Source organism: Papilio polytes, unplaced genomic scaffold, assembly GCF_000836215.1.
Source record: "Papilio polytes unplaced genomic scaffold, Ppol_1.0 DF822622.1, whole genome shotgun sequence".
NCBI lineage: Eukaryota > Metazoa > Arthropoda > Insecta > Lepidoptera > Papilionidae > Papilio > Papilio polytes.
Genome location: NW_013526582.1, coordinates 2,391,044 through 2,406,674, shown reverse-complemented (window position 1 = coordinate 2,406,674; position 15,631 = coordinate 2,391,044). Strand labels below are relative to the sequence as shown.

General features: G+C 33.1%; 1 protein-coding gene across 2 annotated transcripts in view; it reads left to right on the top strand.

The window, feature by feature from the left end:
* LOC106105996 (complexin) overlaps window positions 1-15,625 on the top strand; it is a 127,112-nt gene extending 111,487 nt beyond the window's left edge. For both annotated transcript variants that reach the window (XM_013286516.1, XM_013286515.1), the window contains 2 exons: window positions 14,278-14,410; window positions 14,708-15,625. In XM_013286516.1, the coding sequence (XP_013141970.1) occupies window positions 14,278-14,410; window positions 14,708-14,781 (207 nt within the window). In that variant the 3' untranslated portion in view covers window positions 14,782-15,625. The remainder of the gene's footprint in view (window positions 1-14,277; window positions 14,411-14,707) is intronic.
* Window positions 15,626-15,631: the final 6 nt, after the last annotated feature.

Genomic DNA, 15,631 nt, shown 5'->3' with positions numbered 1-15,631 from the left:
ATAATTACGTCCCGTTTTAGGCCATACATTTTCAGGCTATCAAACTTAGGGAGTAAATAAATTAGAAAAATCTGCCAATATTAAGGAAACAAGGTTATTATGGTAACAGTAATTTTGACATTTGTCATTGAGAATTTGACAAATGTAAACAATAATTTTTTTTAACAATTTCATGCGGTTGCAGCCACAGGAAACAGCTAGTAGTATAAATAGTGTCATGAAGAATTAGATTTGACGAAGATGGGGATAGAAAGGGGATTAAATTTGTCTGCCAATCCAGTTTTTAATGTCTTTTCGCTGACCACAGGCGGGTTTCAATAGCAATTTAATCGTAATTTAATTTTGCTTTGAGTTAAAACGATTTAGGTTCATTGTTATTCATAAGTCCTCCCGCAGACCACGTAATTGTAAAGGGGCTGTCACACGAGAGGCGCTGTGACAATTAGTTCGCCGGGTCAAGCGCCCTCTGTCGGCCGCGGCTAATTTGTTCGTCCGTTGTCGAGTGGCTTCCGAATGCATGGCCACTCGTGTGCACTATGCTTTATAATTGAACGACAATTTACTCGATCATCGATTTTTATCGTGTGAAGTGTGTTTTTAACTGATTTCTCTCTTTACACCTACGTACTAGAATGTAATGTTTACGATTTCTTAATTTTTTCGTAGTTTTCTGTATGTTTTAAAGATTTTATAGCATTGACCAAGTTACAAAATTTAATCTAACATTTTTTGACTAAACATTTTTACTTGCACTTAAAAATATTTTAAAGCGTTGTAGATGTGTGTTTGTTTCTCGTTTATAAAGTTAAAACGTAGTCAGATAATCAGTGCCCTATTACTAAAAAAATGCTAAACGGGAAAGCCGATTTTATATCCTAAAGACTTCGGTCCAGTTTTTATATCCTAAAGAGTTAACATTTGCAATTGAAAACATTTAATCTCTAGTCTAAATATTAACGTTATTAAGCGGCTAATTTACATTCAGCTCCTTCATTCTCAATGTTTCTTTCAGTACGGAAATTTAAAATGCCACCTGAATTCCTTACCTTTTTTTCTCTGCCGCAAAAATTCAAAACGCTCGTCGATTTTCTCATTCAAGATATTAGCGACTCAAAGGTATTTCAAAGAGGATTAAGATTTTTAATTAAAAAATAAGTGAAATGTTCCCCGAGAGGCTTTATTTCATTAATACGCGGTACGGATTAGTGCTGTGACACACCGAAGGTATTTTACAGTTGATTTCCATGCTAAAAACTTCGTACAATTTTTTTAAACTTATCTTTTCAAACAAAATGAATAGAAATATGAATGTTTAATAGTTATATGATAGAAGATAAAATAAGAAGCATGACTTTAAAAACACCTTTAGAGCTTAATTGGGAGAACTTTAATGTTTTAAAAAAAATCTTTGCAAATTTCAACTACGTGTTAGCACGTATTTTGATTTATTTTTACGAAAATGTTCGTCTAAGATTTACATTTCAGAATATTGTGACAATGTAGCACTACACTAGTCTAGTTTCGTAATACGCAGGTCAATTTTAATTCTCTCTAAAGGAATTAGCGAGATCGCACAAATCCCTGACGTGAACGGAGAGCGGACGTAATTTAAAAAAGGAAAAAAGAAAAATATCTTTTAATTCACTTTCAGTATTCAACATTTATGTTACCGCTTGCGGCAGTTACACGACCTACTTCGCTTCTATCTTTTAAACCTTTTTTGTACTTAATTGCAAACACTTTTCTTTTAACAAACGTACAAGAATATTTTACACTGCTTGGTTTCCCAGCTCTCTCTAACCATTCCTTAGTATTATTGGTTCCATAACTTGTGATGATGATGAAATGCGTTTGCGAAATACGTACCTTGAAACATAGAGAAAAGTAACGTAACTTTTACTAAGTTGTTGTTTAACGTAACAATAATGAATCGCTAGGTAACAAATTAAGTGGGAACTTCAGAAACCCAGCATAAATATAGTCAGTAAAGTGACATGTTCAACGACGTTAAAATAAATTTTTACTCAAGTATTTCTTTAAGTGAAAATATTGACTGATTATTATTCCCAGTTCACTAATTGACGGTTTTAGTATCGAATATTTTAAAAGCAAGCGAGCACAACCAATAAAATTTTGAGCCAGCCATGCTTGTTTCTTTTGTAATAAATTTTTTGGTGCGCTTCTAAAAAATTCGGTTATGAAATTCAACGTTATTCCTTTTTCGAAAATCAAATATTGAGTTATCTACATACGTAGTTGATATAAATAGTGGGCGTAAGCCTTTGACTAAACTATCGCACAACTGTTGTGCGATTGTCGATTGTTTCGCAGCTCAACTGTTTAGCACAACTAATAATCGAGTAGTGCGTACCTTCATATAAGCTCATAGGAATCAAAGCGTGGCTAAACAGTGTTTTTAAATAAAATTCTTATATTTTCTCCGTAAAATAGTTATTCTTTGCATCATAAGTTATGATAGTTATTAGATTATAACTGAGATAAACATAGGAAACATTCAAATGCAATTAAACTTAGTAGATAACATATCTTGGCAACTGTAACAAAATTTAGAACACCGCACAGTTTCGTGTTTGGAACTGAAATGTGTTTATGCAAATTGCTATTAGATTTAGGTTTCAAATTCACAAAGGCTGGACTCATACTATACATGTGTTTCATTTATAACTAGCTATGACCCACAACTCCATCCCCGTGAAATTAAAAACAATAAAACAAAAGAAAACATCCTATGTGATCTTCCCGACTATCCTTTAAATGTATTCCAAATTTCATAGAATTCTGTTCAGAAGTAGATGCTACAAATTCTAACAAACATCCATCCATCTAAACTTTAGCATTTACCAGACACTATTATAATCTCCGACTAAATATGCAAAACGAAAGTCTGTCAGTATTGTCTAAAAACTGCGGTATTTTCTGATTATCTGATTTTCGCGATTTTGTCACTGATGCGGTTGGTGGCGGTAAAGTTTTCACACTAATAATAGTGATAGATTTGACGGTAATTAACATCAAATGTACACCGAAAGTTGTGGGCAACATTTGAAACGAGCAGTTAGCCTATAACTAGGCTATTCTTCAAGTAACTAGCGTTTAGCTTAAGAGCATTTAATGTGCAGTCAAAAAGTACTTTCTTTGTACACCTTTGGTTGTACTGACCTACATCCAAGTAAGCCTTGCGCTGCAAGATTTTAATCACAAAGGATTTTAATTGAAACTCGTACTGAATGATGCTGTTGACATTATTCTTGAATTCACTTAAAAGCTTAATAACTTAATGAATATTAAACAGCTTTTATTCCCACATTTAACCATTCGTTAGTATTATTGGTTCGATAACTTCATGAATTGCGTTTCCGAAATACGTTACTTGAGTATTACTCCGTAGAAACTTCACTAGGTAACGTTAAAATAAATGAAAACTACTGAAACTCAGCATTAGTTAAAGCTTTTTTTAAATTACTGCGTTAGCGACGTTTTGTTTACAGCGACCCAAAGAGGGTCTTGGCCTCCGACACGACAGAGCGCCTACGTCTTTTTTTTTTAAATTGATTATTTTTTATCTTCCAAATTCTAATATACTTTAAGTTAGTAGTGAAGTCACTAAGTTAAGCAAAGTGTAGGGGAAAGCAAAATTATGTAAAAGCCTGTAATTTCAAATCAAGTATTTGCTCTTTGGCCGACAAATTCTACGTGAAAATGGCGGCAAATTACCGTCTAAACTAGCTGCATGAAAGATAATTTAGATAGAAGCAAATAACTAGAATTCAAACTTACTTAGAAGGTAAATACTTGTATATTAATATTACTTTTTAGATTCATTTTTAGGTTATATTTAATAGTCTTAAATAAACAGTTAAAATATAATATTTCTTCTATAACATAACCAACTATATAATCCTAACTGCATGTTTTGCTGAATCAAATCAATATTCTACTCAAATAACCAATAAATGACACCTCTAAATTAATCGAAAATTTTACCTCGTTCAATATCTAGTAGCCCTTATAGCGCTAGTTAATAAATTAAAATGTCTATGAACGTAAATTAGCAGTTGCCAAGTTTCATCATCATCACCATTAGAGCCATTACACCGCCTCGCTCCGGCGAAGCTAATAAAATTTGTACAGCAAATGGGTCCTCAAAGCCTTACACAGGCTCTACGCCACTGCATAGTTACGCCCGTCAACGGTGAAACTCAATTTTAATATCAGCGCCATCTATTTTAAATTTAAGTAAACTTAAATGAACTAAGAATATTTTTAATTTCATAGTATACTCGTGGAATGGTGTTTTAGTTACTTTTAAATGTAAGTAAGAAAATATTGCTTTTAAAAAGAAATATTCGAAACTTTACTAACAAAAATACTGTAATTTTAAAATCAGACACTTTTCCGCAAAAAACTACTTACTTAAAAAGCATCATCTAAAACTTTAATTACTTAAAATACTGTAATATCGAAAAGACCAGTAAAAAATCGTAAATACAAGCAAAATAAAAAGGAATTAAAAACTCCACGATTAGTTTTTCGAAACACGAAAGTCACGAAATAGGTTAACAGCCCGAGCCGCTTTAAAAAACTTCACTTCGCAACACCCTCATTTGAATTTGTAAATAGGAAGTTTTAAAAGCGATTTACATATTTTAAGCTCTTATTCACATATGTAACTCAATTACCCCAGTTTGTATATTTTTGGTAACGAAACTAGGAACAAGCGCTTAGATTAAAAATTCGTCAGTTAAACACTACATTCATACCCATTTCTACCACTAATTACTGTTTTCTGTCTTAAAACAATTTCTTTTATCTATTTGTTTTCTTTAAGTCATTTTCAATACTATTATAATAAAGCGTAAACGCACACTTCTTTGTTGCCTAAAATGTCAGCAATTACAGCATATTTTTGAATAATTCTTTTTTAAATAAAAAGCCTTACACTTACTTCATGCTTTAGGCTATATATTTTCACGCAATTAAACTTAGGGGGTAAATGTCTTGGATAAAAATCCTAATAATAATTTGACAAACGTACACAAGAAGTTAAAATTTTCATAATTTCATGCGGATGAAGCCGCACGGGAACAGCTAGTATAATTATAAAAGCAATTTTGAAACGTTACATCTAAACGAGTTATAGATATCCGAAACAAAAGAACATTGATTCTCCCCTCTCTTTCCTTCCTTAGCTTTAACAAAAGAGATAACAAGCATGAAAAGGAAGGAATCTTCACCTCATTAATACTTCTAATTATTAAGAACAATTTCCTAGTTACGTTTATTCGTCTACCTCCGACCATTAAAACTTTCCTCTGATGACAAAAGTTTCTCTAACTTCCCCATCGACCCCTCTTGTACAACTTATGCAGTCTAACACCTGAAAAGAAGTTTAAGAAACCACATATACAGTCGAGGACTTAAATTTCCTACCCATTGTGGTAAAATGCCACAATGCAATTAGAACGATTTTTCATGACATAGGTAACTTTCGTGTTAAGTTTTAACTGTATTGGTTTTCTTAAGTACTGAATACACATGCCAGTACTACATGTACGACTGGCATGCCAGTACCCGGAGTACAAGTACTAACACTGTAATTGATTTCGTGAAAGCTACGGGCATGTTGCAAACTGGAATGGATAAAAATACCCCAGTATACGTGGTATTAGCTAGAATTCTAGTTACTTCTCTATTCTATTAGAATATGTATTCTAACTTGCAATAGTACCAGCTTTCTCTAATTAACTATTTAAATACAAAAAGTTTTATTTATTTTTAAATCTCTGTGTTTTCCTGAAACAGGTATTTATTTCACAAAGCTGTACAATTTAAATTGCTCTTGTAAAATAAATGTTAACTAAGAAAGCAGTTAATAAAAGCAAAGGCAATAGATTTAGTTGCTATCCCCCAGCGCAGGTCGAGTTCACAATCGATTTGTTCAGAGCTGGAGGTAAGCAATGCTAATACTAATTTATTAGCGAACCATTCCACTTCAGAGAGTTCAACCGACGGCTTTACTTTCTTTTTTCATTCCTTTTAAAATTTTCTTACACGTAAAAGATAACGACTTTAAAGATATTTCTAATTTTTTTAACTACCACACTGAATATTAATGGTAAGTTAAGTTATGATTTATTGTACATTTTCTGTACTAAATCTATACTAAACGTATAACTAAGTAACTTTTTAATCCCTGTGAACATAAAAGTATTAAATACTGGCTGTTGCTAGCGACTTCTTCTACGTGGGATTAAAAAAAACCATAGCCTATGTTACTTAATGATAACGTAACTTATTAATGGTGAAAGAATTTTTTAAATCGGCCAAGTAGTTCTTGAATTATTTCAATACATACCAAAATCTAAAAATACAAATCTTTCTTCTTTATAATATTAGTATAAATATAGATTTGAACATTATTTCACAGTAAGAAATATGTTAGTACACTATTTACTGAATTTTCGAATCTTAAATGCTTGCAGTAAACACATTTTGGTTCAATTAAAGTCCCCCTTTGCCTTTGAGAACGCCCTCTAGCGGCCAGACTCCGAGTAGTGAGCAAACAAACTAGTAAATACTGTTAGGAAAAGCAAATACTATTCTGCCGTATTTGTGCTAACAATTTATTGTCATTTGATTCAATTAGATTTCATACTTAAAGCAAAATAAAGTTATTTCCTAACCTTCCAAATTAACTCAACTAGCTAACTAGAATGAGTTCGTTATGACATCACGAGTCTCCTTTGAAATTTAGTTCAACCTAACACTAATGAATCGCTATGAAATGATGAAATAAATGCTAACTTCAGCAACCCAGTAGAAGTTGATAAAGTCGACTTTATAATTGTCAGTTAATTCTACACCGCGTCCAGAGGAAGGGATGAAGGGGAGGCTACAAAGTGACTGGTAATTAAATCAGTGTTCTGTTCCACTCACCAGTCCAAATTCAAAGCAAAACTTCGGTAAAACTTAAGAGACCTATAATTTTCGTCTCTTTATAATTTACTAGCGTGACTTCGTGACTTCGTTCATGTGGAATTAAAAGAAATAGTACAAAATGTAGAGTATATTACTCGCTTTTTATTGATGAAAGAATTTTTGAAATCGGTCTTCTTTATTATATTATAGTATAGACGACATTCTATAGCTAGTTTCATTATATAAACTACGAGAACATTTTTGTCTATTCAATCATCATTGGTTTCCGTTTCCGTTTAGTTCGCAATATTACCAGATATTGCTTTACTGGTTCCAAATCAAACTTCCTAATCCTGTATTTGCTCCGAAACTGTGGGGAAGTTATTTCTAATTAACTCCCTACACAATTTGGATTTTATTGTATACAACGTAAATTCAGCTTTATCACAATAGGATAGAGTTGGTTTTTAATTACGCATGTAATGGTATTAGATGGTAGAGGGCAAATTGTTATGAATTTCATCGGTTAATTTAGTAAAATAATATTTATGTTATTGCTTAAGTTCTATTGTAATAATTTACTCATAAAACGGTTTAATTAATTAAATTTCAATTAATTAATTTCACATAGTATATTGTTTAATCATACTAATATTATAAATGCCAAAGTTTAGATGGATGGATGGATGTTTGTTAGAGTTTGTAGCCTAAACGGCTGAACGGATCTCAATGAAATTTGGCATAGATGTAGGGGATAGTGTGGAAGAACACATAGGCTACTTGCTTTTTTTTAATATCACGTGGACGGCGTCGCGAGCGAAAGCTAATATGAATATAAAGATATATTTGCTTTGATGTCTTGTTTTAAATGCGTACTGTTCTGTACTGTAAAAATCTTTATTTTTTTTATATCTATATATTTTATTAGAAATTGGATATTTTTATTAGAAAACATATAAAAACAGACAAATGCAAAACTCATTTTCAATCCATAAATCAGTGATATCGCAACTTGAATCTATACTTATTATAATAAAGCGTAAACACACACTTCTTTGTTGTCTAAGATGTAAGCAATTACAGAATATTTTTGAATAATTCTTTTTTTTAATTAAAAGCCCTACACTTACGTCACGCTTTAGGCTATATATTTTTACGCCATTAAACTTAGGGGGTAACTATTTTGGATAAAAAGCCTAATGTGAGAAAGAGACCATAAGTTGCTGCCAACATCAAGGAAGCAAGATTGTCAAGGTTTGTTATGTCATGTCATTTTGACATTTGCTATTGATAATTTGACACATGTAAACAATAAAATATAATTATCATAATTTCATGCGGATGAAGCCGTACGGGAACAGCTAGTTGTTGATAAAAAGAAAATTACTTGATTGTAAACCGAAAACTCTTAAATTACACAAGTTTTCTGTACGTATGTATTTATACTTTTCATTTATTTGAAGCAGAAGCAGTGAATTCCGGTATATTCGCAAAACAAGCGCACCATTAAGCCCGTGTTCATAGTTCTAAAAAATCAATATCCTTGCTAGAACGAATTGCTACCTAACCGTGAAATGTAAACTAACCAATCGACCGAATATGAACTCTATTACAGAGGTAGCGAGGTAAATAATGCAATGTATGGCCCGCATTAGGTAGGGCTGCCGCAAAGATTTGCCAGCACTTGCGAACGACAAAAATGTTTCCGATACATTGCCTCCGTATGTAGCTAAAGTACGGTTATCAAAACAATTTGCAAGCAATATTTTAATGTAGTTTGTTACAAATAGACGATCCATTTGAATTAATATAAACTAAATTATTTAAAATCAATACAATTCAAATAAAAATAAAAGATCGCTTGATATATAGCATATGATGATATATTATAAAAAAAAATTATCGAAGTTTTAATGATAACATTGCAATTTTTTCATTTATATCAGAATATAAATAACGTCTTCAGTCTCTGAAAAAATCCATTTAATCTCACGTAAAATAATCACATCGTTTATATGACAAATATTATAATATTCTTAAAACGTTTTTTCTGTCTGTACTAAAAGACCATCGTCCCCGGAGCGCGTAGTAATTTTCCAGGGCTGGAACACGGGGTATTTCACACCTCGACGCCGACACCCCTTGTCTCTCGTACGCTTCGATTACTTTCATTACCATCCATTTATAATACCATGGGATTTACAACATGGATAGAACATATTACACATTTTAATATAGACTAGCTGTTCCCGTGCGGCTTCATCCGCACATTTTTATTTTATTGTTTTAATCAAAATAACCTTGCTTTCTTAATGTTGGCAGCTTTTAGTTTATGGTCCCTTTCCCATGTGAAAGTTTTCTCCAAATTATGTACCAATGTAATGTTACTTAAATAGACATCTAGTAGGGTTAAATTTGTAGTAAAGTCTAGGTGACATTTAAAAAAATAACTTCTATTATCTTATTTTTTTAAGCGCACGCATTTTATAGTAAATCTAAAAGTAATATCAAGCAACTTATAGCTCTATCGTAGTAGCGGTTTCATAATTTGCTCTAAGATTGCTTGGGACAGGTCGCGGGGAGGGGAGGGGGAGAGGAGGTAACTGTGTTAGAAACTCATCTGAACGGAAATTGAAATATTATGGTCCGGCCATGATAGGCTGCACGAGGGTAAAAAGGCTATCAGAACTGCTCTAGTAAATAAGTAACGGTAATAAACACAATATTTTATTATTTAAAACTGGGATGTGTAGAAAATCATGTAAAAATCGTCAACATGATGTATTGGCGTTGCCTACAATGAAAATACAACTTATCTGTTTGTCTGTCTTTCCGGAAAGATGGACCAATTTTGACAGGCCTTTGAAGGAAAGGTGATCCTTTTTTTTGGCCACTTTTTATTTCTGCAGATATACACTCCCGTTTAAATCTTGCTATCATTATTGAAAGACACAACATAGTGAAAACCCACGCTTATAACTATAGCTATGTATACCGACCCTTTCGAATGAATAGGAGATAAATCTTTTATGTTGGGAGCTTAAAACAAAAGGCGGAGATCGATCTGTCATCAAGTTGCCAGTTAATTAACTAGCTCGTAACTATTTCCCTTACGTTGAGGAGGGTTAAAAGGTAAGATTGTTAACTGGTACAGATATGAGGAATTTAATTTAAACTTTAAATAATTCATTCTCAAGGCAAAATGATGTTTATGTAATGTACAAAGGCAGGAATCGTAATATCTCACGAATGTTATAAACAAACAAAAGTAAGCCTATGTGTGCTTCCAGAGTTTTCTATATCTTTGCCAAAATTGAGATCCGTTTAGGCAGTAAACTGCAACACTCATCCATCCATTTAGCTAAACTTTTTCATTTATAATATTAGTAATTAGTAAAGTAATAATGAGAAGAATTGGACGGATTAACGTAGGTTATAATGCCACAATGAAAATAGTCAGGACGACCGCAAGTATTTAATATTACGACTTTTGTATAATGTGTTCGCATAACATTTTGTATGTATTTCTTCTAGAAGATAGAAAATAAAAGAAGAAAGAAATTCAGAAGAGAAGCTCTTGGATGTCAAATTGACTCTAGTAGGGAGTCCGTTTAATGCGCGACTCCCTAATCGAGTCAGGTTGACTTCTTTGAAGCTAAACCATCGTTACAAGATAGAAGAATAAACTGAAAGAAGAATTTGTTTAATTTCATATCAATTTTGAATGTTGCTTATTTACGTGTTTTTAGTTGCTTATTTTTTTATTACATTGTGGGTCTTATCATATTCTTCCTGTTTTACATTTTAACTGTGGGTTATCGACTGCAATAACATTTGCATTGTTATAGTCTTACCTCATTATCATCCTCCTTATCCTACTCCCGTAGGGTCGGCGCGAAAGTTTTCTGTCCTCCACTTAATTCTATCATCCGTCATCTCAGTCATCACTCCCTTCTTGATCATGTCACCTTACACGCAATACATCCATATCTTTCTATGTCTACCTCTACCGGTGTACCTTACTCATAACTAACGTTGTTACATGCGATACATCTCTCCTCAAATGCCCATAACATGCTAAACTTGTACTCCTTACTTTCTTCTACCATTGGTGCTACTCTCAAACTCCCTCTACGTATATACGCATTTTGTACGTTCACAAATTATATGTATAGTTTAACTTAAGCACACTGCACAATACACACACAGACTCACCTCACAGCGAAAACACACATACACCACACAAATGGACGACATTCCGTATGAAATAGCGGAATGTCGTCCAAAAAAAAGGATCAGCGATACACTCCACGCCTTTTTGATCTAATTAGGTTAAAAAAAAATTATATGTATAGACACGCAGACGGTAACAGACAATTATGGAGAGAGCCTTACAATACGTTCTTTGTGCAGTAAAATTTACTTGGGACATCTCAGGTTGGATTTAAAAAAAATAAAATGATAAAAAATAACCTAAATTACTACCACATTCATACATTACCTTCTAATAAAAGTCCCGTCAGAATCGATCAAGCCGTTTTAAAAAATTTAAAGGTACATTGTACATATGATTCCAGACTATGTTCTGCTTCTGTACTAAATTTCAGCAAGATCCGTTGAGGAGTTCTGAAGATATGAAGTAGTAAACATCAATATCCTCCTATCCATAAAGTTTCGTATTTCTATACTAATATTATAAAGAGGAAAGATTTGTATTTTTGTATATATTGAAATAACTCAAAAACTACTGGACCGACTTTAAAAATTCTTTCACAATTGGAAAGGTAATTTATCTATGAGTAACATGGCTGTATTTTTTAATACTTTTAAATTTCACGCGGGCGAAGTCGCAAGCAACAGCTAGTATAATATAAAGTAAGAGACAATTTACAATATTAACTGTAATATAAATATATTACAATACTAAACACAAAAGCTTATAAAATTAAATTACACCTAATCTTACTTAGGGTTACTCATTAAATATAATTTGGGTTAAAACTGTTAGCACAATAATTATTATTTGCGTATATATTTCGCACCCCTAAAAGCTTAGTAATCCGGGTAATGGGCCGCGGAACAAACTCAAATAAATTTATTAGAAAAACTTCAAAAGAGTTAATTGATAAAGAGGCCTGTTAGCGAAAGAGCTAATGCTCGCGACTTTACGTTGAAATGTCAACATTTTTTTTAATATTAGACCTTTGACTAAAATATCGCACAACTGTTTAGTCTCGCTTTGATTCCTTTGAGTTTATATGGAAGTGCGCACACTATTCGATTTTTAGTTGTGTCACTAAACAGTTGTATTTGCCGCGAAACAATCGACAATCAAACAATTGTGCAATAGTTCAGTCAAAGTTGTGCGCGCTCTAACTTATACCAGAATAGTTTGAATTTAGATATAGGACTTATATAATTAATTAAAACAGTCTTATAAAAAGTAAATTTTAATAATAAAGATGCAAACATTATCTATACAAAATAAAAAACGCATATATATACTTCTAGAGAAACAATAAACACAGCGTTACTTTGAAATATAATTTTGTTAATTTGTAAAAAGCATAATAAGCATAAAAAATCTTCTTTTTAATCTAAATTGCTTTAATTAAAAGTAATTGCAGACAAGCTAAAGGCACGAATTGAAAGAAATCACGTTTCATATTTACGATACAAACACCAGGGGGCGCTTTTCTACCAGACGTCTAATGAGATCCCGGGGGGCAGAAAAAATACCCTTCAAATTACAGGCTGCGTCTAATCAATTGAAGATTAAGGCAGACTTTAAGCTTGCGAATTCTTTAATGCAAATGTCCTCTTTAGTGGAGTGGAATATTACAAGCTTGTTACTGTTTGGATAGTGGGTTTGGTTCCCAATGGATGTGTTTTTTCTTCTATATTTATTGTTTAAAAACAAGACGCTGTTACCTTTTATTTAGCGATAATTTAAAAATCTATACTAATATTACGAAGAGGAAAACTTTGTTTGATTGTAATGGAGAGGCTCAAAAACTACTAGGCCGATTTTAAACATCGTTTCACCGTTAAACAAGTTATTTATTTGTGAATAACATAGGTTACATCTTTTCATTGCTATATTATTATTTTAAATTTTTACGCGGACGGAGTCGCTGGCAAAAGCTAGTCATTAGATATTACTATTTATTGATTTTTAAATGTCCCTCACATTTTTACACTTAGTATATAATTTTTATTATGAAAATCCCACTATCGCTGACGTAAGAACACTGTGCGCAAAGCTCCAAAGGAAATATGTTCTCCACTGGGAAATTAGACCTCAACACGAGAATGACTGGGTTCGATGTCGCGTTCCGTAACGAATTCTACGACCAATCGTTTTTATTAACGTAACCTAAATCATGAAGTACATTCAATAAAACCGTTAATTCAATTTATTTTACAAAAAAATTAAAGTCCTCTTTTTGTCAATAGATGGCTCTATTTTTAATTTTTAAAATTCGCCATGAGATCTGTTTTGATATGTGTTAATATTATTCACATTACAATACGTCGTCCAAAGTTCCTATTGTCTTTTAAAGCGTATATTTATGAAGTTGATGTATTTGATTGTTCTATATGTTGTGTATGTGATGTACACGACAATAGATGGCGTTGCTTGTATCGCTGGGTCGCTTTGTCCCCGTGTACGGGACCAAGTTTACAGACAATAACGCAATCAAGTCAGAGCGTCGCTTTGTTTGAATCAAAGCTGATGACATGTCACTTCGCTATATAATACTATTAAATGAAGAGGGTAGACAGAACTTCTATCTTGATTAAATTTTGTTTGATTTTAAACTATAACATTACGAGTTACTAAGCTATTTAATAGACATTAACGGAACTACCTGATAAGAAACGATTTTGAGTATAGTTAATGAATTCATTATTTTTTATTTAAAAGACTCGAAACCTACATAATTATATTGAGAACGAGGACGTTATATTTTGACGACCATAAGCTGATCCACAGACCTATTTGTTCTATTTATTCACAAGTGTAATTATATACAAGTTTCCAATTAAATAAATTTAACTTTCGTAAAAGTCAGTTTCGACTATTCACTAACAATTAGAGTGCGCACACCTTTGAATAAATTATCGCAAACATGTTGTGTGATTGTCGATTGTTTCACAGCCAATTCAACTGATTAGTTAGAACTCCTATAGGTATTAAAACGTGACGAAACAGTTGTGCGATAGTTTAGTCAAAGGTGTGTGCGCTCTCTTGTAGTATTGAGTAGAAGTAGGGGTATTCTCCAGATTCACAAATAATGTCGATGTTTTCTAATAAAATTATAAATATGTTTTCAGTACAAAATCCCCAAGAAGGAGGAGATGGTGGAGCAGCAGCAGGCGGAGCCCGACAACCCGCTCATGAGGAAGAAGAAGACCCCCGAGGAGCTCGCCGCTGAAGCCGAGCTCGAGGACCAGGATGAGTTCACCAGTAAGTAACAAAAACAATTCCAAAGATTTAAGGCGTTTGTCTTTGCAATTTTATTTTACTTACAACTGCTGCTAGCAACTTCGTCTGCGAGAAATTGAATATAAAAAAAAAAATACTGCCAATGTTACTCACTAATATAGTATATTTTAATAGTGAAAGAATTTTTGAAATCGGTCCAATAGTTTTTGAGTTATTTCAATACATACAACATATTTCAATAGATACAGATTGAACAGTTTTTTTTACTCTCATGGAAAAGAGAAATAAGAGAATGAAATTATTTTTATTTAATTTCAGAACTGAAAAACACCATCGAAACGCAAGTGAACGAATTGAAATCTCAGATCGAGAGCAAGTGCGTGATGCAGTGAAGGGGAGTTGTTACGCCGTCTTTGTTATATTATACCCGAATACATGATGTAGCTGCTCGATTGTTATGTCACATCCGCCACATTCCACCCCCGAACTACCCCCAGACAGGAAACAATCCCTTCGAAACACCGTATCATTCGCGCTCATACATTTTTGTAGGAGAGATTGAATTCTAAATTATTTCGAAACGTAGTCAGCTAGTGGCGCGTTGGTGCTTGATGATGAGCAATAATATTTTTATACATTCATAGAAAATTTTTGAAGAGCGACCCTCAATGCAACAGGAAAGTGTGTCGGCAAAGCTCGCCCCGCCCTTGCCGGGCAAGCCGCGACGCAAATATCCACTTTTATATGTTGATGCTTGTGATATATTGTTATTTAAGTGTAAAGAGGAAATAAATTTAATTACAACTAGAATGGTGTAATGTTAATGGAAGAATGGAAGAGGAAATAACATATTTTAAGTCGGTAGCGCGCGTGTAGTCTGACTGTACCGAGACCATCCTTCTCTCGTCTGTCTCTCGCCTTCGGAATCAACTTACATTGAAATAACAATGTATTCGCTCGTAAACATTTGTTTTCATCCAAATTCCACTCAGCTTGGTGTCTCTCGATGTGCACGCGCGTACGACGCGTGGCTTACGCTCTTCGCTCTCTTTCTCTCCACCTGTCCTTTTCTGTCTCTCCTTCTGCGATTTCAAACTCTCCGACTTTTGCCTCTAAATCTTTTGCATGCGTGCTTCTGCAGTGTTAGTCGGTATCGTGTTTGTGAATTTGTTTAGGTGTAAATACCCGTAATGGACCTAGCCTTAATATCCACATCGAAAATATTAATAAAATAGGTACAAT